This window comes from Bubalus bubalis, chromosome 5, assembly GCF_019923935.1.
Source record: "Bubalus bubalis isolate 160015118507 breed Murrah chromosome 5, NDDB_SH_1, whole genome shotgun sequence".
Taxonomy (NCBI): domain Eukaryota; kingdom Metazoa; phylum Chordata; class Mammalia; order Artiodactyla; family Bovidae; genus Bubalus; species Bubalus bubalis.
In genome coordinates this window covers 30777271-30802018 of record NC_059161.1, presented here as the reverse complement: position 1 = coordinate 30802018, position 24748 = coordinate 30777271, and the positions used below count along the sequence as shown (strand labels likewise).

At 49.6% G+C, this 24748-nt stretch overlaps 1 protein-coding gene across 6 annotated transcripts in view; it reads left to right on the top strand.

Annotated features, from left to right (window-relative positions):
• The window catches only part of MMEL1 (membrane metalloendopeptidase like 1), a 37301-nt gene that overhangs the window by 5418 nt on the left and 7135 nt on the right, over positions 1 to 24748 (top strand). For 5 of the 6 annotated variants that reach the window (XM_025285780.3, XM_044942885.2, XM_006044642.4 and 2 more), the window contains exons 3-11: positions 12349 to 12426; positions 13134 to 13193; positions 14445 to 14606; positions 14779 to 14859; positions 16676 to 16771; positions 17128 to 17246; positions 17728 to 17793; positions 19107 to 19241; positions 19318 to 19407. In XM_025285780.3, the coding sequence (XP_025141565.1) occupies positions 12349 to 12426; positions 13134 to 13193; positions 14445 to 14606; positions 14779 to 14859; positions 16676 to 16771; positions 17128 to 17246; positions 17728 to 17793; positions 19107 to 19241; positions 19318 to 19407 (887 nt within the window). The remainder of the gene's footprint in view (positions 1 to 12348; positions 12427 to 13133; positions 13194 to 14444; positions 14607 to 14778; positions 14860 to 16675; positions 16772 to 17127; positions 17247 to 17727; positions 17794 to 19106; positions 19242 to 19317; positions 19408 to 24748) is intronic. The other variant, XM_025285777.3, reaches the window with a different exon arrangement.

Here is a 24748-nt window from a genome sequence, read left to right as displayed (position 1 = left end):
CTGACTCTTCTCTCTTTACTGTCATTGCTAGATCACAGGGGGGCCCTATAAGGCTGTGGTTAATACCCAGGCTCCAAAGGCTGACAGGCTGGTGGGCTTGCCAGCCTCCCCAGATCCCAGCTACGTGACCTTGGAGGGTGACCTTGGAGAGTTTTCATCACAGCTTTGTGCTTCAGTTTCCTTATCTGTAAAATGGAACATAACATAGTTAGAGGCTTACTTGAGGGTTCAAACACATCAAAAACACTTAGAAAAACTTCTATCATGATATTATGATCAGATTTTATTATGATCAGATTATAATAGAATGTTAGATTTGTCATTGATCCTCTATCAGTATTATTATTGACATCCCAAATAGGAGGCAGATTTGGCTCCTTAAGCCACCCAGGCTTCTATGCTCCCAGTATAGCTACCTCATTGCCTTTGATAAATCCATATTCATCACTACAATAGTTCTACTGAGGGAGGATTTTTCATAGCTGAGCTATGAAGACTAGCTGGATTATATTTCCTTTCCTTGTTATTTTTGGTTTTCTTATTAATAGCAATCTTGTTTAAGGACTCTTATTTTTCTCTTGCTTCTTCCACCCTCCTCAGACTCTGCATAAATGTCTGTAGGATGGTGTGATATTATCCCACAGTATTTGGATGCCCAGTTCAGATTTCGTTCATTCTTTTACTCTCTGTGATACAGTTTGAAGAGTTTGACCCTAATTAATCTCCAGGTTCACTGGCTCTTTCCTCAGCTGTATCTGGACTGGTCAGCCAGTTAAAGAAATTCTAAGTTCATCTCTAATAACATGCTTTTCATTTCTGATGTTTCCCATTTTCCACTTTCTTATAGCTTCCATCTCTTTGCTGAAATTTCTTATCTGTTCATGCATATTATCCACCTATTCCATTAGATCCTTTAACATATTAATCATAATTATCCTGAAGTCTTTTTCTGATGATGCCAGTATCTGAGCTATCTCTGAGTTTAGTTTTATTGATTAATTTATCTCATGGCAGTGGATTGCTTTTTCCTCCTGTGTGTATGTGTGTGTCTCTGTGTGTCACACATTTTTACTGAGCGCTGCACATCTAAAGAAAGAGCAGAGACTGGAGTAAACAGTACTTGCACCCAGCAGTAAGCACACCTGTTCTGCCAGCCTTAGTGTGAGTGGTTGAACCCATCCAGTCAGGAGTCAGCTGACTTGGGGTTTTGTTTTCACCCTGTCACCCTCGGTGCCCTGCAGACTTCACCTTTCTCCAGCTGTGAGTGATGATTACCTGTGCTCAGAGAAGGAACCTCTGGGTCCACTTCGCTCCTGCTCCAGCCTCAGCAATCAGCAGTCCCCAGTGTGTGTGACACAGAGGGGTTCTCTCCATGCCTCTGTCCCTGCACAGCTGGGAGGTTGCCCTTGCTCTTTAGTGCTTGGCTTACGCTGGCAGGGGGTGGGGGGGCTCTGGGGTCCCGGCCCAGGCTCAGTCTTGGAGCGGAGCCACCACCGCATCCCTGCCCTGATCCCCACGTCCATCAAACTTTGCCGTATCCCTGAGTCCCCTCCCCCGTACCTAGTAGCAGCAGACCTCAGCTAAGATCCTGGGCCCACAGGGCTCTCCTTTGCCTCTTCCATGAGCAGAGGATTTTTACATCAGGCTCTCCTCCAGACCAGTAGATTTTCACCTGGTCCCTGGGGGTGAAAAGGTGTACTGCCCTTCCCCGCAGTGGTATAAAGTTCTTGCTTCCCACAAGAGGAGAGTGCAGGCAAGCATGAGACACCAAGTGCAGGCCCCGCAGCAGAAGCAGATAATCTCCTGCATGCCTGTGCCACTGAGTGGGACTCCCTCTGGCCTTCTGAGAACGGCCCCAATCTTTCTCATCAACACCTGGTAAGGATCCATGGAAATAGCTGGTGAATAAGTGCAAAATCCCCGTGTGTTGAAGCTCCAGCTGTTCCACACTGGCTAACTCACACTTGGCCTTCAAGAATTCATTAAGGGGCTTCCATGGTGGATCAGTGGTAAAGAATCCACCTGCCAATGCAGGAGATACGGGTTCAATCCCTGATCCAGGAAGATCCCGCATGCCACAGAGCAACTAAGCTCGTGTGCCACAACCATTGAGCCTGTGCTCTAGAGCCTGGGAAACGCAACTACCGAGCCCACGTGCACAGCTACTGAAGCCTAGAGCCAGTGCTCTGCAACAAGAGAAGCACTGCAGTGAGAAGCTTGTGCACCTCAACCAAGAGTAGCTCCCACTTACCACAACTAGAGAAAGCCCATGCGCAGCAACAAAGACCCAGCATAGCCAAAAATAAATAGTTTTAAAAAGAACATTTCAGACCTTTAAAAATAAGAATTCATTAAAACGTTAGCTGATTTCTTCTTACTTTGTCACTTGTATGGTGACCGTCTCTTACTCCTCCTGGGGTCTGTCAAAGCAATAACTCCCATCTCTGCTGGGTGGGGCTTGTCACTCTGTTTTCTGGGTCCCCTTCTGACCTCAGGTCCTAGAAGGTCTCCAGAAAAGTACTGATTTCTGTAGACTATCTGGATTTTTCCTGTTGTTAAAAAGGGAATGATGTTCTATTGTGGCATTTGATGTCATAAGCAGAAAGCTAAACTAATATACCTTAAATCTTATGTGCATATTTGACTTACTCAGTTAGTCAATATTTTCATGTTTCTCCCAAACAACACAAGCATTTACTCTTCTTGTCCTCCACCCTGATCACATATTGTTGTGGATACGTCCTTGGTTTCCACCTCATTTTTTATTTACTGCACACAGGCAACATTCTCTAATACCGTCTATTTAATTTAGATTTTCCATGTCCTTACCAGTTTCTTTGCTCATTGCTCTTCCTACTTCTCCGGCAGCCCTTATGAAGTAGTTTTCCTTCTTTCTGAAGTACATGCTTTTGGAGTCTCCTGTTCACAGTGTGCCTACAGACAGTGTGGGTCACCTGGGGGGTTGTTAGAAATTCAGAAACTCAGGGCCCACCCTAGGCCTGCTCAATGAGGACCTGCACCTAATCCCCAGGGGATCCTCTGTACTTAAATTTGGGAAGCGCTGATTAGGATGGCATTTGCTGAACTTGCTTGATAATCAGAGGAACCCGGGGCAGTTGTCTGCCCAGGAACCTCTGGCACCATCTCAATCTGCTTGTTGTTGTTCAGTCACTAAGTTGTGTCCAACTCTTTGTGACCCCATGGGCTGCAGCACGCCAGGCTTCCCTGTCCTTCACCATCTTCCGGAGCTTGCTCAAACCCATGTCCATTGAGTCGGTGATGCCATCCAACCATCTTGTCCTCTTGCCTTCTCGTCATCCCTGTTTCCTCTTGCCTTCTCGTCATCCCTGTTTCCTCTTGCCTTCACTCTTTCCCAGCATCAGGGTTTTTTTTCCCAATGAGTGGGCTCTTCACATCAGGTGGCCAGAGTATTAGAGCTTTAGCTTCAGCATCAGTCCTTCCAATGAATATTCGGGACTGATTTCCTTTAAGATTGACTGGTTTTATCTCCTTGCAGTCCAACAGACTCTCGAGAGTCTTCTCCAACACCATAATTCAAAAGCATCAATTCTTTGACACTCAGCCTTCTTTATGGTCCAACTCTCATGTCCATACATGACTACTGGAAAAACCATAGCTTTGACTAGATAGACTTTGTTGGCCAAATAATGTCTGTTTTAAATACACTGTCTAGTTTTCTTATAGCTTTCCTTCTAAGGAGCAAGCATCTTTTAATTTCATGGCTATAGTCATTGTCCACAGTGATTTTGGAGCCCAAGAAAATAAAATCTACCACTGTTTCCACTTTTCCCCTTCTATTTGCCATGAAGTAATGGGATGGGTTGCCATGATCTTAGTTTTTTTAATGCTGAGTTTTAAGTCGGCTTTTTCACTTCCTCTTTCCCCTTCATCAAGAGGCTCTTTAGTTCTTCTTAATGTTCTACCATTAGGGTGGTATCATCTGCATATGTAAGGTTGTTGATATTTCTCCCAGCAATCTTGATTCCAGCTTGTGATTCATCCAGCCCTGCATTTTGTATGATGTACTGTGCATTGAAGATAAATAAGTAGGGTGGCAATATACTGCCTTGTCATACTCTTTTCTCAATTTTGAACCACTCAGTTGTTCCATGTCTGGTCCTAACTGTTACTGCTTGGGCCACCATAACAAAATACCATAGTTGGGGTGACTTCAACAACAGAAATCTATTTCCCCAAGTTCTGGAGTCTAAGAGTCCAAGGTTGGGGTACAGGCCAATTCAGCTCCTGGTGAGGACTCTTCTTGGCTTGTGGATAGACACCTTCTCACTATGCCCTCATGTGGCAGAGAGGGTCAGTTCTGGGGTGTCTTCCTCTTCTTATAACACACTGGCCCTGCTGGATCAGGACCCCACCATATGGCCTCATTTAACCTTCATCACCTCCTGACTGCCATCACCAAATGCAGTCACATTGGGGGTTAAGGCTTCAATTCATTAATAGGGAGTGGGGAGGGGGAGACAAGCATTTAGTCCATTACAGGCCTCCATCTGGGCAAAACCAAGAAATCTTCTAAGGTAAGACCTCTGAAACTGTACTATATATAACCAGCATGTTAGGCCTTTGCTGTGATCAAGCAGGTTTGGGAAGCACAGCTTTGAAATACTCTTTTCAATAGCAAACCTTAGTTTTGTTTATTTGAATATGACTTTATTTGGTACTCATCCTTCAGTAATAGTTTAACTGGTTAAAACATCTGGACTTAGTTATAGACTCAGCATCCTGAATATTTGACCTCACTGTCTCTGACTTCCACTGCTGCTGTTATGAGCTGTCCTTCTTGTCGGATGAACCTTTTCCCCACTGAACTGTTTTCTCCTTGGTATCCTGCATTTTTACCATGAGGCGCCTAAATTATGGGACTCTCTTTATTTATTCTGTTTGGGGTCTGTTGTGATTCTTGAATCTGAACATTAATAACATTTATTAATTTTGGAAACTTGTCGCTACTATCTTTTTCATATTGTGGCTTCCCAGGTGGCACTAGAGGTAAACAACTCACCTGCCAATGCAAGAGACATAGAGACGTGTGTTCGATCCCCGAGTCCGGAGGATCCCCTGGAGAGGGCCATGGCAACCCACTCCAGTATTCTTGCCTGGAGAATTCCATGGACAGAGGAGCCTGGTGGGCCACAGTCCATGGGGTTACAGAGTCAGACGTGACTGAAACGACTTGGCACAAGCGCACACACATGCTCCCGCATAATCTTTTTCTCCCCTTCTTAAATTCTGATTATGTATGCACTCAATTTTTCTCACTCTACCTTCCATATATCTTTTAGGGAAAAATTTCCATCTCTTTGATTTTGCTCCACATTGTGGGTAAATTCTTTAGAACTACATTCAAATTCACTAAATCTGTCTTCAGTTTGGTTGTATCTTCCACTTGACCCATCCATTTTGGATTTTTTAAAATTTAATTTCAACAATTACATTTTTTATTTCTATAATTTCCAAGTGATTCTTTTCCAAATTGATGTTTTTCTTTTTTAAAAAAATATTTCAAACATACTTGAGTTATTTCTACATCAGCTAGCTACTGCTGCCTGACAAATTGCCCCTATACACAGGGGCTTAAAACAACAATTATTTATCACGACACGCATTCATCAGTGGGCTGGGGGCAGCTCACCTAATGTGGGTCAGGCTCAGCTGGGGCAGGTCTGTACAATGAACTTCATCCTCCTATGAGGACAAGCAAGCACATCCTTCTCCATGTAGAAATGTGTGGAGACAAGTAGGAGCACACTCAGGGCCTAGCCTCACAGCAGGAACACATCATTAGCAAAGCTACAGGGGCCAACCCGCACTGAAGAGAGGGAGGACATACTTCCTGCCTCCTCGGGAGTACCAACTACTAAGGCATAGCGGCAGAGAGATGTCAAGGTCTGGGGCCCGTGATGCCAGCCTCCACACGTTCTGATCAGATAATCCCAAAATATGAATCCTTGGGGTTCTAGTCGTGCCTTTAGCTGTTTCTCACTCATGGAAGCTGATCTTTTCATAAACCTAAGTGCATGTTCAAACTGGCTTTGTCTATGAGAATCCTTTGTTACTTGAGCTAAGTTTTCCTCCAGAGAATATGTGTGTTTATCTCCATCAGGCACCTGGAGACACTACCAGCCTAAAATTAATTTCTCAGCTTGAGGTTTCCTTGACCACAGGATCCTGTAGACTCATGCTCCATACCTGCATGACAATCAGCCTGGGATTATACATTCTCCAGGGAGGACAGTTGTTTTCCACCCAATAAAGTTCTTCTTTACCCTCTTTTGTTAGATATAGAGACAGAAACAGGCAGAGCAGAGAGACAGAAAGAGGTAACAAATTATTCACATCAAGGCCAACCTTTAGGAGAACCAATCATTCAAAGGAAAAGTTAGTTATTTTTTAATGTAGAGGGTCTGTATGAAAAGAATTATTCAAGCATATATAAAAAAGAACAAAGAATGGACACATGTCAATTTGGTATAAGGAAGGCTACTTCTTTCTGGAATCAATGGGGAAATATCCCTTTTGAGGGTCTGTTTGCTTGTGTCCATTGATCCTGTTTTATATTTAGAGGAAGACTTCATTCCTCTTCAGCCTTTGTGTCAAACCCTTGCTAATTTGCTTTTTCTCTTGATCAGAAGAACACATTTTGAGTGAGAATATGGAGTCTGGAAGGCCAAACTTGCCTACTCACTAGTGACTGGCCATAGGTGCATGACTCCGCATGCTGGCTGGTTTTCTCATCAGGAAAGCGGAGGCGGTGACACACATGAGGTGGTGTAAGTTAAAGGTGATGTGCACAAACACAGTGGTCTCGCCTTATTCCATTTCAAAAACGCTTGTCAATATCCCACTGCATCCTCGAGCAACTCCTGAGCTGCAGCATCAGATGAACTTACCCGAGGAGTGTTCCCCACTCAGAAAGTTACAGCAGCCTGTGCTGGGAGTGCAGTGGGGGAAATGAGAGGGGGACACAGCATGGAGACGAAGTGAACTTACCTCCACAGTGCTGTCATAGGTTCTGGTTTTGCCTGACTAGACAGGCCGCAGGTCAGACAGATGCACTGTTTGGGTCCCCATGATGCTTCATTCACCCCATTTACTCTCTGCTTTCCTTTCTGGTCATGGTCATTCCTTCCCACAAACCTGTGCTTCCACTGCTTACCTGTTCTTCCTGTGGGAATCCTTTCTTTAGTATTGGGTAGGCCAAAAAGTTCAGTTGTGAGATGCTACAGAATGCCCAAATGAACTTTTTGGCCAACCCAATGTTTGTTGTAGTGAGTGCATCTGTGATGGAGACAAATTCTCTCGATTTTTACCTGAGATATCTTCATTTCATTTTCACTTGTTAACCAAATTTTTGCTGAATATAGAATTCTAAGTTGATAGTGTGTTTTCTTCATACATCCATTCAGGGCTTCATTCCATCATCTCCTGACCAACATTACTTGTGATGAGAAGCCAACCATTAATCTTACTGTTGCTGTCATTTAGTTGCTAAGTTGTGTCCAACTCTTTGCGACCCTATGGACTGTAGCCCACGAAGCTCTTCTGTTCATGGGATTTCCCAGACAAGAATACTGGATCAGCTTGCCATTTCCTTCTCCCAGGAATCTACCCTACCCAGGGATTGAACCCACATCTCCTGCATTGGCAGGCAGAGTCTTTACCACTGAGCCACCAGGGAAGCCCCCCTCTTTCTGTAGCTCGCATGAATTGAAGTCTTTTTCTCCTCTGGCTGCTTTTACAAATGTCTCTCTCTGTCTGTAGTTCTTAGTAGTTTGATTTTAATGCTGCTACATGCAGTGTCTTTGTATTTGTCCTACTTGAGATATATTGCAGTTTGGGGATCTGTAGGCTAATGTCTTTCATTTTATCTATAAACATTTGTATATGTATCTGTCTGTGGTATGTAAGCTAAACATGAATTTATTTTGATGACCCACCTCTAATCCATGACCACATGGATCATTCTGCCCCCTCTCCTTGTTTATCTGTAACTCCTCTTGCAGCATTGATGCACATGGCCTTCTGTTATTTACTTGCCTACTTATTCAATTCCAACATACTCATATCATGGTTTCAGAATTGTTAACGTGTATTCCCATGGGGGAGAACTTTATCAACTAGAGCACAGTGCTACACACAGCTCTTTTGCCTTCAGTCTGGTGGAATCTACTCATTTCCAAGGTGAGTGAGCTCAGCATGTTGTGCCCCCACTGCTTTCAGTGAGGTTACTGTATGCACTGTGATATACTTAAATTCTCATGCTGCACTTCATCCTGGGGTCTCTTGACCTTCTAAATGGTCTTTTTAAAATTTATATACATCAGTGTTTACGCTCTCTGATATAAAGTTCTGTGGGTTTTTGCAAGTGTTTAATATGTCATATCCACAATTACAGTATTACAAAGAATAGTTTCACTGCCCTAAATTTCCCTGTGCTTCACCTCTCCTGCATCCACCAGCACCACCTCTACTTCATACCTTCCACCAAATCCCTGGCAATCATTGTTTACTTTCGCTATAGCTTTGTATTCCTGGAATATCATATAATTGGAACCAATGTATGTAGCTTTTTCAATCTGGCTTCTTTCACTTAGCAACATACAACTTAAGATTCATTCACATCTTTTTGTGACTTGATAGCTTTTTCCTTTTTATTGCTGAATGATAATTCCATTCAATAAATGTAATGCAGTTTATTCATTATCCTATTGAAGGACATCAGGGTTGCTTCTAGTTTTTTTGAAGTTATAGATAAAGCTGCTGTAGATATTCACATTTAGGTTTTTGCATAGACATAAGTTTTGAAGTCAGTTGTGTGGCCACCTAGGAGTGGAGTTGCTGGTCATGTTTTAAGACTGTGGTTTTGTAAGAAACTGGCAAACTGTCTTGTAAGACAACAGCTCAAACTGTAGCATTTTTCATCCCCACCAGCAATGAGTGGGAGTTCCCAGTGCTCTCTAGCCTCACTAGCAGTTGATATCATCAGTTGCTTATTTTGTCCATTCAAATTTTGTCTGTTATGCTACCTCACTGTTGTTTTAATGTACATTCCCTAATGGAAAATGATGTTAAGCATCTTTCCATATGTTTACTTTTCAACTGTATATTTTCTTTGGTTAGGTGTCTTCATATCTTTTATGTTCTCTTACTTTTGAGTTTTAAGCATTCTTTGTAACTTTTGGATACCAGTGTTTCATCAGATACATGTTTGCAAATATTTTCTCTCAGTTTGTAGCTCATATTTTCATTCTTAGCAAGACTTTCACAGAGCAGAAGTTTTTCACTTTAATTCTCAAGTCTCAGTTTAATTCTTTAAGTCTCATTTGTCAAGTATTTTCTTTCCTGGATCATGCTGTTTGTGTCCTATTTTAAAGGTCATCACCAAACCAAGGTCATGTAGATTTTCTCCTGTCTACTTCAAGAAATGTTATAACTATGTATATTATATTTATCTCTGTGGTTCATTTTGAGTTAATTTTTGTGTAAGGCATAAGGCTTGTCTCTAATTTTTTGGTTTGTTTTTGTATTTGAATGTCCAGTTGTTCATTTTGAAACATTTATTGAATGGCTATACTTTCTCCATTGAATTGCCTTTGTGCCTCTGTCAAATGTCAGTTGACTATATTTGTGTGGGTTCATTTCTGGATCCTCTATTTTGTTGCATTGATCTTTATACCAGAGAGTGTATAGAATGCAGGGTCTTTTCCAGTGAGTCGGCTCTTCCCATCAGGTGGCCAAAGAATTGGAGCTTCAGCTTCAGCATCAGTCCTTCCAATGAATATTCAGGTTGGAGTTCCTTCAGGATTGACTGGTTTGATCTCCTTGCAGTCCAAGGGACTCCCAAGAGTCTTCTCCAACACTACAGTTCAAAAGCATCAATTCTTCAGTGCTCAGCTTTCTTTATAGTCTAACTCTCACATCCATGCATGACTACTGGAAAAACCATAGATTTGATTATATGAACCTTTGTCAGCAAAAAATGTCTCTGCTTTTTAATACACTGTCTAGGTTTGTCATAGCTTTTCTTCCAAGGAGCAAGCATCTTATAATTTCATGGCTGCAGTCACCATCTGCAGTGATTTTGGAACCCAAGAAAATAAAATCTGTCACTGTTTCCAATTTTTCCCCATCTATTTACCATCTAGTGATGGGACTGGATGCCATGATCTTTGTTTTTTGAATGTTGAGTTTTAAGCCAGCTTTTCACTCTCCTCTTTCACCCTCATCAAGAGGCTCTTTAGTTCCTCTTCACTTTCTGCCATTAGAGTGATATCATCTGCATATCTGAGATTGTTGATATTTCTCCCAGCAGTCTTTATTCCAGCTTGTGATTCATCCAGCCTGGCATTTTGCATGATATACTCTGCATAGAAGCTAAATAAGTTAAATAACTTTTATCTGTCATATAACTGATATCTGTTCACCAACAAATCCACTTTGGGCTTTTGTTTATTTTCTTGGTTATGGGTCACATTTGCCTGCTTCCTTATGGAGGAGGATTTCTCCCAGCTTTACTGCCCTGGCCCTGCCTTCATCTGCATCACTGCAGTGCATCAGGGGAGGCCCCAGAGAAAGAAACAGAGTCTTGCATGACGGGGGCTCCTTGGAACCCAGTATCCCTCCCACCAGCCCAAGGGCAGGTGCAATACAGGCGTGCATGCTTAGCCACTCAGTCGTGTCCAACTCTCTGGGACCCCATGGACTGTAGCCCGCCAGGCTCCTCTGTCCTTGAGATTTTTCAGGCAAAAATACTGGAGTGGGTTGCCATTTCCTTCTCCAGGAGATCTTCCTGACCCAGAGATCAAAACTGCATCTCTTGTGTTTCCTGCTTTGCAGACAGATTCTTTACCCAGCAGGTGCAAAGGGCTTGTTACAAATCCTTCCACTCTGTAGGAGGCATGCTCCTCCTCCTGCCCCTCCCCCTGACCCTCCTCCTGCCCCAGGCACAGGTGAAACAGCCACAGGTCCCTCTGGTCCTGGGAGGGCTTGGCTCTTTGTGGAATTCTTTTGGGTTTCTTTGTCTTCAGCTCTCTGCTGTTTTCTAAAATTCTCATGTTGCTTCTCCAGCTTGCTGTCCTTATTCAGGTGGGAGCCACAATCCGCGCCCTAATCAGAAGCAAAGGCCTCTTCCTCCCTGTCCTCCCTGCCACCCCCAACTCACCACTGTCTCTTTGGCCAGAGCTCAGATAGCTAGTCCACTCTTCCACAAAGGCATGGCCATTGTCTGGAAGCCCTGTGGGTTTTTGTAACTGGCACATGCCCATGGGGCAGACAGATGTGGCAATCACTCAGCACTGTGTTTGTGTTTCTGATCTGTGCGACCGTCCTCCTCATCTCCAAAGCTCAGATTTGCTTTTACAGTTTGCCTCAATCTACGTATCACTTTTCTCCTGTTTCCACTGAACTGGGGGCCCCTAAGGGCAGGGCCTGTGTGGGCCTTAGATCTGATTCTCCAGGGTCCAGCACCAGGGCTGGTTGATAATATTAACACAAGTTGGACTCATGGACGAAGAAACAGATGGCAGGGAAACTCCTCTCAACACCCCTATCCCAAATCACAGCCCCCAGGGGACACCAGCATGTCCAGGGCCTCCTGCACCCCCCACAGTTGTAGTGCTCACAGCCTTGACCTGGACAAGGCCCTCTATGTGTCTCCCTGGTGGGGAAGGTGGCCAGGGCTGGTGGGCACTCTCCCTGGACCTGATCAACCCCCTCCTGCCACTGGCCCATCCTTCTCACAACCCCTTCAGGCCGATGCTGACCAAGCAGTGGCCCCTCCCACGCAGTAGACAAATGATGGAGGGCAGCTTTGCACTCTCAGCTGCCAGAAAAAGTGGCGGGGCTGGAGCTGAGGGCATGGAGAATGGGTCAGGAGGTTACCCCCACCCCCAGAGGACATCCTTTCACCCTAAAGGAGTGCATTGTCCCTGCCTTAGCAGACCCCAGAAGCTGCCTACCCTGACCTGGGTGAGGCCCATGATCCCCCAGTCAAGGAGGATGTCAGAAGGCACTTCACTGGGGGAGGAGGTCCTGCCTCAGGACCCCTATGGGCCCGGCAGCAGGAGGGGGGCCAGGCAGGCGGGCCCGGAGAGAGACAGGCAAGCCAGGGGAGCCCCGCCCTCTCCACTCAGATTTGAGTTCTGCTGGGGCCCCTGTCTTGGTTGACTGGTGACCTGCCCCCATTAGAGGGGGCAGAGGCCACCACCTCATGCACGATTTCGCCCCCTGCCCCCATTGCCGCAGGAGAGTGCCTGTGCTGTCCCAGACAGGCCCTACCACCCCAGAGCTGAGTGCTGTGTTTCTCCCCAGGGAAGCGGCTGCCACTCTTTTCTAGCCGGCTTTGCTTCTCCAAGGAAGAGAAGAACACTGTAAAACGAGCACCCCGAGGTAGCCCTGCCTCCCCTCTCAACATGGGGAGGGGGCTAGGAATCAGCACCCCCATGGGCCAGGCCACCAGCAAGGGCCGTGGAGCCTATAGCCAGGCCGGGTTCCACTGCAAGCTGGAGTGTGCAGCAGGAGGGTGGTCCTGCCCAGGACACAGTGTCCGGGAGGTGGGGGGAGGCAGTGGTAGGGATGCAGTCGTGAGCACCTGCTAGATGCAGGATGTTTCCCCAAGCCTGGGGACCAGCAAGAGTCACACTGCAGCCCTACTGGGAGCTGCTCCACAGACATGGCCAGATGGCGGGGGTTGAGAATGGGAAGAGAGTAGGGGCGCACAGCAACAGGGCAGCACAAACAGACTGCCTGGAGGAGGTGACAGCTCATGGGTGAGAGATCGCTGGGCCCACAGGGTGGAGGGCACCACGGCTGGCTTCAGCCTTCAGAGGGGGCTCAGAGGATGTAAAGGGGCTCCAGGGTCACTACAGGGGTCAAGCCAGAGTGAGCTTACCCTCACTTAAGGCCCAGGCCTGGGCAACCCAGGGAGGATGCCCTCAGGGCCCAGTCTGGGCCACATGGGGGCGGGATGACTTTGAAGCTTGACCCTGCCCACTTCAGCCATCCCCACCCCACGGGTGCCCCACCCACCCCTGTCTGGCCTACTGGCACCTGACCATCCTTGTCCTGCACTTACACTCATCGCTCCTTACCTGCAGAGATCAAACCCTCCAAGGACAATGTCAAGACCTGCACCACCCCTGGCTGCGTGATGGCAGGTAAGCCCGCCTCCCTGCCGAGCGTTGCCCCAGGTAGGGGGGTGGCAGTGATGGTGGTGTAGGCACTGCCCAAGGCCAGGAGGAGCCACACACACATATATACACATACACACACACATATACACATATGCACATACCTACACATATACACATACACCCATATATACACATATACATACACACACACACACACACACACACAGCGCTGGTGCGCAGACCCGGCTGTGAACACAGGCAGGGACTCCTCTGCAGGTGTCTCATCCCCTGTGCCGCCCAGGAAGCCGCTCCCTGCCTGCTGAGGCCCTTGTGACCACAGCAAAGCTAGCACAAGGACCCCACAAGCTCTTTTTCGCATTTGCAGAAAGAAGATCACACAAACACACACTCTCGAGTTTTCTCCCAGGAATTCATCTTAAAATTGGGTGCCATGTGCAGCTATGTGCAAATAAAACACAGTGAAAATGGTACAAAGAAACACTAGTGTAAAAACTCAGCAATGTAATTCTTCGGCCCACATTGAGGCTGTGGAGAGACCCCTGTAGTGCTGTCTCCTGCGAGGTCCCGGCCACATAAAGCAGAAGGTGAGGGAGGGTCCTGGATGGGGTTCCAGCCTGGCCAGCCCAGCTGAAATCATCCCACCACTGTCCCTGCCACTTGGGGTTCTGGGGGCAAAGACAGCCCTCCAGCAGGAAATGAAGCCCCGTGGTAGATGACAGCCACCATCCCCCACAGACACAGTGACCCGTTACAGGGCTCTGGGGCAGGGCCAGCGTCGAGCACTTGCTGCAAGCCAGGTGGGCTCAGACCCCCAGCATCGCAGATTTGCAGATGTGGAAGGGGAGGATCAGAGCAGTCACAGGGGTCCAAGGTTGTGTGGCTGATAACTGGAGTCCCTAGAGCTGGGGGCTTCCCTGGTGGCTCAGACAGTAAAGAATCCGCCTGCAGTGCGGGAGACCTGGGTTCAATTCCTGGGTTGGGAAGATCCCCTGGAGAAGGAAATGGCAACCCACTCCAGTGTTCTTGTCTGGAGAATCCCATGGAAAGAGGAGCCTGGGGCTACAGTCCATGGAATCACAAAGAGTCAGACACGACCGAGCAACTAACACACTAGAGCTGGAGCCCCTGCTTACAACCGCCCTGAGGTCCCAGGGTGACTAACGCTCCTGAGGGCCCTTGGCTGTGACTGAATATCTAACTGCCCATCGGGCTGTCCACACCGGGTCTCCCTCTGCAACCCCTGGGGACGAACAGCTGCCAGGATCCTCCAGAACATGGACCCGTCCATGGAGCCGTGTAACGACTTCTACCAGTACGCATGCGGGGGGTGGCTGCGGCGCCACGTGATCCCTGAGACCAACTCGCGCTACAGCGTCTTCGACATCCTCCGGGATGAGCTGGAGATCATCCTCAAAGGTGAGCACAGCCTCCACCACGGGGAACGGGGAGACGGCCAGCAGAGCCCTCCTCACCCAGTGGGCTGGGGAGAGGCAGTCTCTTGGGATGAAGCCTCACCCTGGGCTGGGACTTTGACCCTTCCCCCCACCAGCAGTCACCTGAGGCCTCTGTTCGGCTTCTCTGCCCGCAGCGGTGCTGGAGAACTCCACCACCAAAGACCGGCCGGCCGTGCAAAAGGCCAAGGTGCTCTACCGCTCCTGCATGAACGAAAGTGAGTGGCCAATGGGGCTGCCCAGCCAGGACCCTGTTCTAGGACCCCCACAGCCCTTGGCAGAGCAAGGGACAGGGCACCACTCCAAACTCACCTGGGGGGACTGTGTGCCCCGCCGCCTGACCATAGGGTCCAGGCTTCCTGCGAGCATGGGCTGACTGCCAGCTACCCAGAACCAGCTCACCCCCTGACCCTTGTGGACGACACATGTTCAGGCTGGAGGGAGATAGTGAGGGATGCATGTGTGTGCATAGATGTGAATGTATGTCTATTGTGTGTGTGATTCTGTATATATGCGTGTGTAGGAATGTATGTGTATATGTTTGAATGTGTATTGGTGTATGTATGTCTGTATTTATGCATTTGTGTGTATGTGTGTATACATATGTATGTGGATATGTGTATTAAGTTTTTGTGTGTGTCTGTGTATATGTGCGTGTGTCTATATACATATGCCATGTGTATGTCTTTGTGTGTATAGGCATACATGTTTGTGTGCATGTCTTTGTATGCCTGTGTGTATATGTGTATGTGTCTTTGTGTGTGTGTGTATGTATATGTATATGTGTCTGTGTGTCTGTGTGATTTGTGTGAATATGTGTATGCCTGTGTGTATGTTGGGGGCGTGTTGGGGGATTTCTTGGGGCTCTGGTCCCTATTAAGAGGATTCACACACTTGGGTCCCTCCGGCCATCTTCCCTTTGCCCTCTGCCATGGAGCTTTCAAGCCTAGCCCATTCTTTTGGCTGATCTGGGGATGGTTCCTCGGTGCCAGGACTCAAAGCTGGCTGTTTCCCCAGGGTCTCTGGAAGGAGGGGCTTGCTCCTGGTGTACCTGAGAGCTGGACTTGTGGGGACCCCAGCATCATCTGGGTGCCTCTGTGCAATCTCTGACTGGTGCAGTCCCTCCTCCCATGGAAACAAGAGGTCACCTGATCTGGTCTGGCCGGCACCTGCCAGGTGAAGGCAGTGTCCTCGGTTCCCACATGTATAGAGTTTCTGACCTGAGAGACCAAATCTTCAAAAGGACAATGCCAGACTGAGTATAAAAGCACAGGTGTGACCCACGGCCTGCAGCCTGGTGGCCAGTCCATCACCTATGGGAACCAGCCCAGGAAGCCAGTGCCTCTTGTCACAACTGACCCGAGACTGCCAGGACTCCCTCAGTTTTGAACCTGCTCTCAGCTTGGGACCCAAGAAAGCAAGCCCAGAGTGCCCTCACCAGCCACGTGGGATACCATACTTCTCACTCCCCCAGGTCCTGGCCCCCCTCCCCCTGGACCACTCCCCCACCTGCCTGCTCTCAAGCCCATCCAGATCAAGTGGCTGGCCAGTCCCTCCCCACCCGGAGCCTCTGCCTACTCAACAGGCCTCTCTATTCCCACCCACACTGATTCTTGACCCAGGCTCTCCCAAGCTTCTTGAACCACCCCACTGGGAGGCTGTGTGTCAAGCCCTGTCAGCAGTTCAGCCACCCGATGCTGGGACTGGAGGGCTCGAGGACTTCCCCACCATCGAGTTGGTCCCCCACCCCTGCCCAGAGTGCTGCCTGGGCCTCTTGAGTCCCGCCTGCTCCAGGTCACAGCCCCCAATACCCTCGTCCTGGCGGCACCTGGGCTTTTATCAACCCTGGGCCCCTCCCCACCTGTGTCCCGTCTCTGCTCTTTCCAGGGCCTGCACATGTCGCACTCTGCAGTGTCTGTGTAGGGAGGGTCAGACATAGTGCTGGGTGTCAGCATACCTGGGTGTGCAGCACGTGTCACACACATACACACACCCCTCGGGCATCAGGTGAGTGACCACTCCCTCCCCTTTCAGGTGAGATAGAGAAGCGAGACTCACAGCCCCTGCTGAATATCCTGGAGGTGGTGGGAGGCTGGCCAGTGGCCATGGACAAGTGGAACAAGAGCGTAGGTAAGGCAGGGCAGGTGGCCCTGGGCTTCTAGGCCCGAGCTGGGGAGTGTGCAGCAGCTGCTAGTGGGCTCTGGGTGACCAGTCCCTTCCAGCTCTACACAGCGGCATCCCTTCCAGAGCCCTAAGGAGAGACCCAGGGCTCCAGCTCTCAGGGCAGACTCTGCTTCCCACACTGTTGTTCCCTGTGGACAATGTGGGGAAGGGCGACCCCAAGCCCCACTCCAAGGCCCACTGGTGTGCTTGCTGCCACAAGCCAGGGTCTCCTACACCCCCAAGTTCTGGGATTCCCCATCAGACAAGGGGCTGGGCTAGACCCCAAGGCCGGTGGGTCTCCAGCATGAGGCGCTGACCCTCAGGCCCTCAGTGGGAGCTGGAACAGCAGCTGGCCGTGATGAACGCACAGTTCAACCGGCGGGTGCTCATCGACCTCTTCATCTGGAACGACGACCAGAACTCCAGCCGGCACATCATCTACGTACGAGCCAGGGGGCTGGGGAGGCGGGGCTCCACAGGGCCGGGTGGGCCTGGTGTGCTCCAGGGCCCTGCTCTCATCCACACCTGCAGTACAGGGGACCGGTGCCAACCATCTGGGTTTCTGGGACCCAGGTCCTGACCAGGAGTAAGCCCATGTGCTGAGCTGGTCTTCGGGACACTCTGTCCAGGCCTTTGGCACCAGCTCAGAAAGTCTGACCTCAGAGAGCTACCACTGGCCACAGCTAGAAGGCCACAGAGGACCCGTGTGGAATGTGCCCTCACTTTGGGGGGTGGGAGAGGGTGCCCAAGGCCCTGCAGGTGGGCCTCCCCTCAGCCCACCCAGAGTCCAGCCCAGGGCAGGAGTTGGGGCTGGTGCCTGCATGCACTCCATATGGAGCTCAGGTTCCTGCCAGGCACAGTCTGGGGGAGGGGCGAAGCTGGGGACCTAGCTCCGTGCCCAGGTTCCCACGCTCTGTCTGCAGATAGACCAACCCACCCTGGGCATGCCATCCCGAGAGTACTACTTCAAGGAAGGCAACAACCAGAAGGTGAGTCAGGGACTGCCTGATGCTGGATCAGCCCCGTACCCCGGGCACTTTCCTGCCTGCCCGCTCTGCTCCGGGTGCCCCCTGCATGTCACTTGAGGGCCCCCTGAGGCCCAGCTCCCTGTGTGTGTGCCCCACCCTTGTCCCACAGCTAGCCTTTGTGGGCACCTGCATTGCTCAATCCCAGTGCTGAGGGCTGGACATGCAGACGTGGACCCCTGCCTTTGTCACTGTTGCAGGGGTGCCCCTGGACCCCTGGAGCCAGGTTTGGCAATCAGCTCAGCCCTGCAGCCCCTAGGGGCACACCCTGCCCGCCCCCTTGCCAGGGCAGAACTAGAGTCCATGTGGCCAGCTCAGGGCCTATAGAGATCTGAATACAGCCACCAACTAGGCCCTAAGTCTGCTCCCTGAGCTGTCCTGCTTGTGCATGCAGAAGGAGAGAAATGGGGAACCAAATAGTGGCGAGGACAGGGCCAGTGAGGGGAAGAGGGGGAAGTTGGAGAGGAAAGACTGGGAGTGGGCTGGGAAGGCAGGAGGTGACATGATCCATGACCTGGAAGCAATATGGTGGACCTCCTGCAAGAGGCAGGCTGTGAGCTAGGCTGTGAAGGATGGGACCAGCCAAGAGAAAGGACAAGGGTGACCAAAAGCAGGACCTATGGAGGGGCCATGGAGTGGGAGATCAGACCAAGGATCCCAGCTCAGAGCAGCAGGGGCTGGAGCATGTGGATGGGCTCACACCTGGCAGCCAGGGAGCAGAGCCCACCACCACTAGCCTCTGGGCACTAGCCCAGCCTGACACCAAGCAACTGGGAGGAGGAGGCCTCTGTGGTTCCTGCCCACAAATGATGGGCCACAAAGAAGGTGGGTCCAAGATGGGCACACGTCCTCAGGACTGATTCCCAGTGCCCAGATGAGGCCAGCCTGGTGGGGCAGCCCCCCTGAGCCCTGGGCCTTTTCCAGCACCTACTGTGTGCCCCACACTTCACACATGGTTGTGCGGTCCTCTGGATTAGGTCTCAGGCCCTGGTCACACACAGGAGGGATGGAGTGGGAAGCCCAGCCCTGAGTGCCTGGTGCAGGTCACACAGGCACCATCCACACAGAGCTCGCAGCCACCCACCCAGGCTTGGTGGGGAGCGTGAGCCCCAGCGCTGAGGGCCCTGTTCTGGGAGGCACAAGCCGTCTGGAACGCCTGTCTGGGTGAGCACCTGAGGGCTGCTCTCTGTCATATGCCCACCACACCCCCACAGAGAGCACCGTGGGGGCCATGGCGGCCGAGGCCACCAGACTTTGTCCTGCATCCTTTGGCCCAGGTACGGGAAGCCTACCTGCAGTTCATGGTGTCGGTGGCCATGATGCTGCGGGCGGACTTGAACCTCCCCGAGAACAGCGGCCTGGTTCAGGAAGACATGGCCCAGGTGCTGGAGCTGGAGACGCAGCTGGCCAACGTGAGGCCGCGCCCCAGGTGGGCGGTGTGGGGAGGGGGTGCCACGCCGGCCCCCGTGACCGCCCGCCCTGCCGCAGGCCACGGTCCCCCAGGAGGAGCGCCACGACGTCACTGCCCTGTACCACAGGATGGACCTGGAGCAGCTCCAGAACAGCTTCGGTCTGAAGGTGAGCCCCGCCCCCGCCCACCTGCCTCTCCTCTTAGCCTCGATACACCTGCCGAGAGGGGCCGAGGGACCCCCCCACATACGCCCCCCAAGAAGGGCCATACACCCCCAGAGAGGGGCTGAGGGACCCCCCACATACAACCCCCAAGAAGGGCCATACACCCCCCTGAGAGGGGCCATGGGATGGGACCCCCCCACATACGCCCTCCAGGAAGGGCCATACACCCCCTCGAGAGGGGCCGTGGGACCCCTAGATACACCCAACACGGATACTTTCACACCAGGACAGTCTAAACCTCAAGACACCCCCCAAGAGGGGCCATGGGACCCCTAGATACACCCCCACCCCCGAGAGGGGCCGTGGGACCGGTCACTCAACAGGGACACCTTCACAGAGGAACAACAGACATCAGCTGGCTGTCTGCGGATGGTGGGGCTACCCTCCCATGAGGTGGCTGCTGCAACGTCCCCAGTTTTCTGAGCAGCAAACAGCCTGGTAGGGGTTGTAGACTCACCTGGCTGAGTTGGGCAGACCCCCACCTGGGGCTTTCTGTCCCCAGGCCCAGCTCAGGACCCCCACTGTGGCCAGACCCTCCAATCCTACCCTCCCCACTGGCCAAGCTTCATGCTCAGCGCCAGGGGCTGGGGAGAGGCAGCCCAGCCTAGGAAGAGAGAAGATCAGCTTTGGGCCCTTCCCCACCCGCAACTCACCCACAGCCTGCTCTGGCCACCCTGAGCAGTCAGAGGGGCCTCCCTCAGCAGGGAGGAGGGACAGGAAGGCCGTTCTAGCCATTGCCAACTAAAGGTGGCAACTGAGGCCCAAGTCAGAGGGAGGAGGGTGCATGCAGCCGGGGACAGAACCAAGTCAACAGGAGGAAGGCAGAGGCAGAAAGCTCCTTCCTCTGACCAGAAAACCTGAGTGTCTGGAGCCACAGAACATGCGGAGACTCAGGGACCAAGAGAGGAGGACTTGGGGAACAAGACAGGACTCAGGAGAGGCCCCACCCAGGGCTCTGAACCTGGTGCTCTGGAAGGCCCCATGGCGCCCAATCCTACTCTTCCTTCCCGGCACTCAGCCATGGCCCGCTGTGACACCCCTCACCCACAAACCACTCCCCAGCGGGCACTTTCAGGGCCAGCCCTGCTCTGGCACTAGCTCCATCCATGAACGAAGAAGGCAGCCCCTGCCTGGAGCTCAGGTCAGGAAAAAGAGAGGTGGCCTGCAGAGTATGTCAGAGGGCCAGCAAGGTGGGGACAGAGGTACAGTGTGTGCTGAGGTCCTGAGGCCAGGGCTGCGGGATGTCTGGGGGCAAGTGGAGGCCAAGGGGGAAGGGTGGACCGTGTCAGGCCTCTGGGGCCATTCTGAAGGCTTTGGCTGTGATGGGACAGGACTTGGCTCACAGAGAAGAGGAGGTCAGGAGGCTCACGCACAACTGGGACCAGAGGCAGCGGAAGTGCCAAGAGACCTGGCTTGTGGGTTAATTTGGGAGGGAGATGGGGCAGACTTACAAATGCACTCAACAGGGGAAGTGAGAGGAACAGAACTCAAGATGGCCAGAAGTTACCCAGGAGATGGCCGCAGAAGAGCAGGGGGCATGTCCAGGAACACAGAGCTCAGAATGTCTGGATGATAATGGGTTTATAAAGTTTAGAACTGCCACGTGTGAGCACATCCACACAGCCCCCATCCTGCTCTTCCCCTGAAGCAGCACCGCCCTCCTCCCACCACACACTTGCACCGGCTGCCTTGTTCCACATTCCCTGGGCGAGCCAACATCTCACCTCACCGGGGCAGCAGCGACCTCCCACTCATCCTGATTGCTGTACGATCAACCCTGAGAACACACAACAGTTTGTGCATCTTTTCTACTCTTGCTGCACCTCTGGGTCAGTTCCAGTTCTGGACTTTTCTGAGCGATGTTGCTGCACTCATTCTCTTGCACGTCCTTTAGCACACACACGCAAGCATCTCTGTCAGGCAACCACCCAGGGGTGCAGTGGCCGGGTTGTAGGACACAGGTCATTCCAAAGCCATCATACCCATTTACACTCCCCAACAGGAGTGAAACGCTCCCTCTGGTGCTTGGGTGTGTGCATTCCTTCCGTCTTAGCCCGTCCAGGGATGTGCTGTGGAATTCTGTCTGAGTTGGATTTGATGTTCCCTGAACTACTCCACACCGTCTGGCCAGCGATGACCCTCTTTTCCTAAGTGTCTGTTCAAGTCTCTTCCCACCTCTGCCTTCTTCTTGCCGGTTTTTAGTTCTTTATAGACACTGGATGTGATCTCCGGGTCAGTTTCTGTGTATTGAATGTCCTCTCCAACAGGCAGCCTGATATGTCACTCTTATACTGGTTCTTTTTTATTAAGGAGGTTTAAAACAGTCCAGTTTATCAATTTATCAAAGTTGGATGGATACTGTCTCTCTGTCTAGCGTTCTTTGCATTCTGCTTAAGAAATCTTTGCCTATCCAGGTCATCTAGGTCAAAGTCTACCTTGAGGTGATTTTACTTATTTATTTCTCTTTGGTTATCCTGGGCCTTTGCTGCTTCGAGCAGGCTTTCTCCAGTTGCAGGGAGTGGGGGCTGCTCTTCACTGCAGTGCTCGGGCTTCTCGCTGCAGTGGCTTCCTTGCTGCGAAGCCCAGGCTCTAGGCTCGCCGGCTTCAGTAGGTGCAGCACATGAGTTTAGCAGTTGCGGTGCATGGGCTTAGTTGCTCCACAGTGTGTGACATCTCCCCAGACCAGGGATCGAACCCATGTCCCCTGCACTGGCAGGATTCTTATCCACTGCACCACCAAGGAAGTCCTGATTTTTATGTAGAGTGAGAAGGAATTGTTGCATTTCCTCCCTGTGGCCATCCGGATGATCTAGCACCATTTACTGAAAAGACCCCCCTCATCAGCCCCTGCGCTGTGTGCCGCCCTTGTTAAAGCCTGAGTGTCTTTGTGTGCCTCTGCGTGCGTGTCTGTGTCTGTGTGTTCGCACCTGCGTGTGTTATCTCTGAACTGCCTTCGGTTCCACTGGTCTCTGTTTATTCACAGCACCCACTGCCTTTGTTGCTACAGCTTCATGATAAGTTCTGATGTCTACCAACTCTGTTCTTCAAGATCAAATTGATTATTCTTGAACTTTTACATATCTTACAAGATTCGGAGTCAACTAGCCAATTAGACACACACACACACACACACACACACACACACAAAGTTGCTAAGATTTTGATAGGGATTGCTTCAAATCTAAGTGTCAATTTGGAGGAAGATCAACATCTTTACAAAGTTCAATCTTCTGATCCATGAACCTTCCATATACATTTACTTCTATATATTATGTTTTCTCTTGTTTCAGTAAGTTTTATAGTTTTCTATGTCAAGGCCTTACATATCTTTCAATAGATTTATTCCTAGGTTTTCTAAATATCATTGCCAATGGTATAATTCTGTAATATGTCTTGCATGTTCCTGGTATATATTAATAAAAATACTTAGTATATAGCAATTTTACTCAAAGCATGTAGTAGTTCCAATAGTTTATCCTTTCATATTTTATATACACAGAATCATATCCTTTATGAAAAATGTGTTTTTTCCTTTTCAATCCTTACTGATTTTATTTTTTTTCTTATCTTATTGAACTGGCTACGACTCCTAGCATAATGCTAAAATCATGACAGTAGATACCTTGTTTCCTTCCTGATCTCAGAAGGAAAGCTTGCAACGTTTTGCAAGCTTTCACTTAATTTTGTTTGCTGTAGAGTGGGGTTTTATTTGTTGTCACTGTTCCTGTTGTATTTGTTGTTCAGTCACTCAGTCATGTCCAACTCTTTGCAACACCATGGACTGTAGCATGCCAGACTTCCTGTCCTTCGCCGTCTTCCGGAGCTTGCTCAAACTCATGTCCATTGAGTCAGTGATGCCATCCAACCATCTCATCATCTGTCGTCCCCTTCTTCTCCTGCCTTTAACCTTTCCCAGGATCAGGGTCTTTTCTAATGAGTTAGTTCTTTGCATTAGATGGCCAAAGTATTGGAGCTTCAGTTTCAGCATCAAAGCATTGACTGCTTTGAGCTCCTTGCAGTCCAAGGGACTCTCAAGAGTCTTCTCCAACACCATGGTTCAAAAGAATTAATTCTTTGGTACTCAGCATTCTTTAGCCTGTTGTATAGATCATTTCATTAGATTATGGAACTTATCTCCTATTCCTAATTTGCTCAAAGTCTTTATCATGAATAGACAGTCCATTTTTAAACAACTTTTCTGCCTCTACTGAAATTACCATGTGATCTTTCTTCTGTATTCAGTTATCATATAGAATAACACTAATTTGATTTTCAAATGTTACACCACACTTGTATTCCTGGAGTAAATCTAATTTGGCTGTGTTGCATTATCATTTTATATCGGTATGGATGAATTCTAATTGCATTTTTAAGTTTTTTTTTTTTTGATGTTTTGATGTAAACCATTTTTAAAAGTCTTTATTGAACATGCTACAATATTGCTTCTGTTATATGCTTTGGTTCCTTGGCTGGGAAGCATGTGGGTTCTTAGCTCCCCAACCAGGGTTTGAATCCACACCCCCTGCTTCCGAAGGCAAAGTTTCAACCACTGGACTGCCTGGCAGGTCCTTAGCCTATTGTTTTCTTTTCTTATAATATCCTTATTTGATATTAAGATTATTCTTCATCTCATAAATCAAGTTGAAACAGGTTTTTTCTTTCTCCCTTCTCTGAAAAGTTTGAGTAACATTGACAATATGTCTTCCTTAAATGTCAGTATCCACAGGAAAAGCCAGATAAGTCTGGAAAATTCTATGTGAAAATATTTTAATTAAATATCCAGTTTACTACCTTTGTATGTCTTTGGGCTTCCCAGGTGGCTCAATGGTAAAGAATCCATCTGCCAATGTAGGAGATGCCAGAGACATGGGTTCAATCCCTGGGTTGGGAATATCCCCTGGAATAGGAAATGGCAACCCACTCCAGTATTCTTGCCTGGAAAATTTCATCGACAGAGGAGCCTGGCAGGCTATAGTCCATGGGCTCCTAAGAGTCGGGCACAACTGAGCCATGCACACATCCAGATTATTACACATAAAACTTTTTTTCTATTTCTTCTTTTGTCTTTGCTAAGTGCGCTTTTCCAGGAATTCTTCCATTGTACTTGAGTTTTCAAATATATGGCATAACCTCTTCTCACCATTTTTAGGCTTGCAATAATGTCATCCACCTTTTTCTGATTCTGATTACCTGCACCTTCTCCCTGAAAAAGTGAACATGTTAGCCAGTCGTGTCTGACTCTTTGCAACCCCAAAGACTGTAGCTCCTCTGTCCATGGAATTCT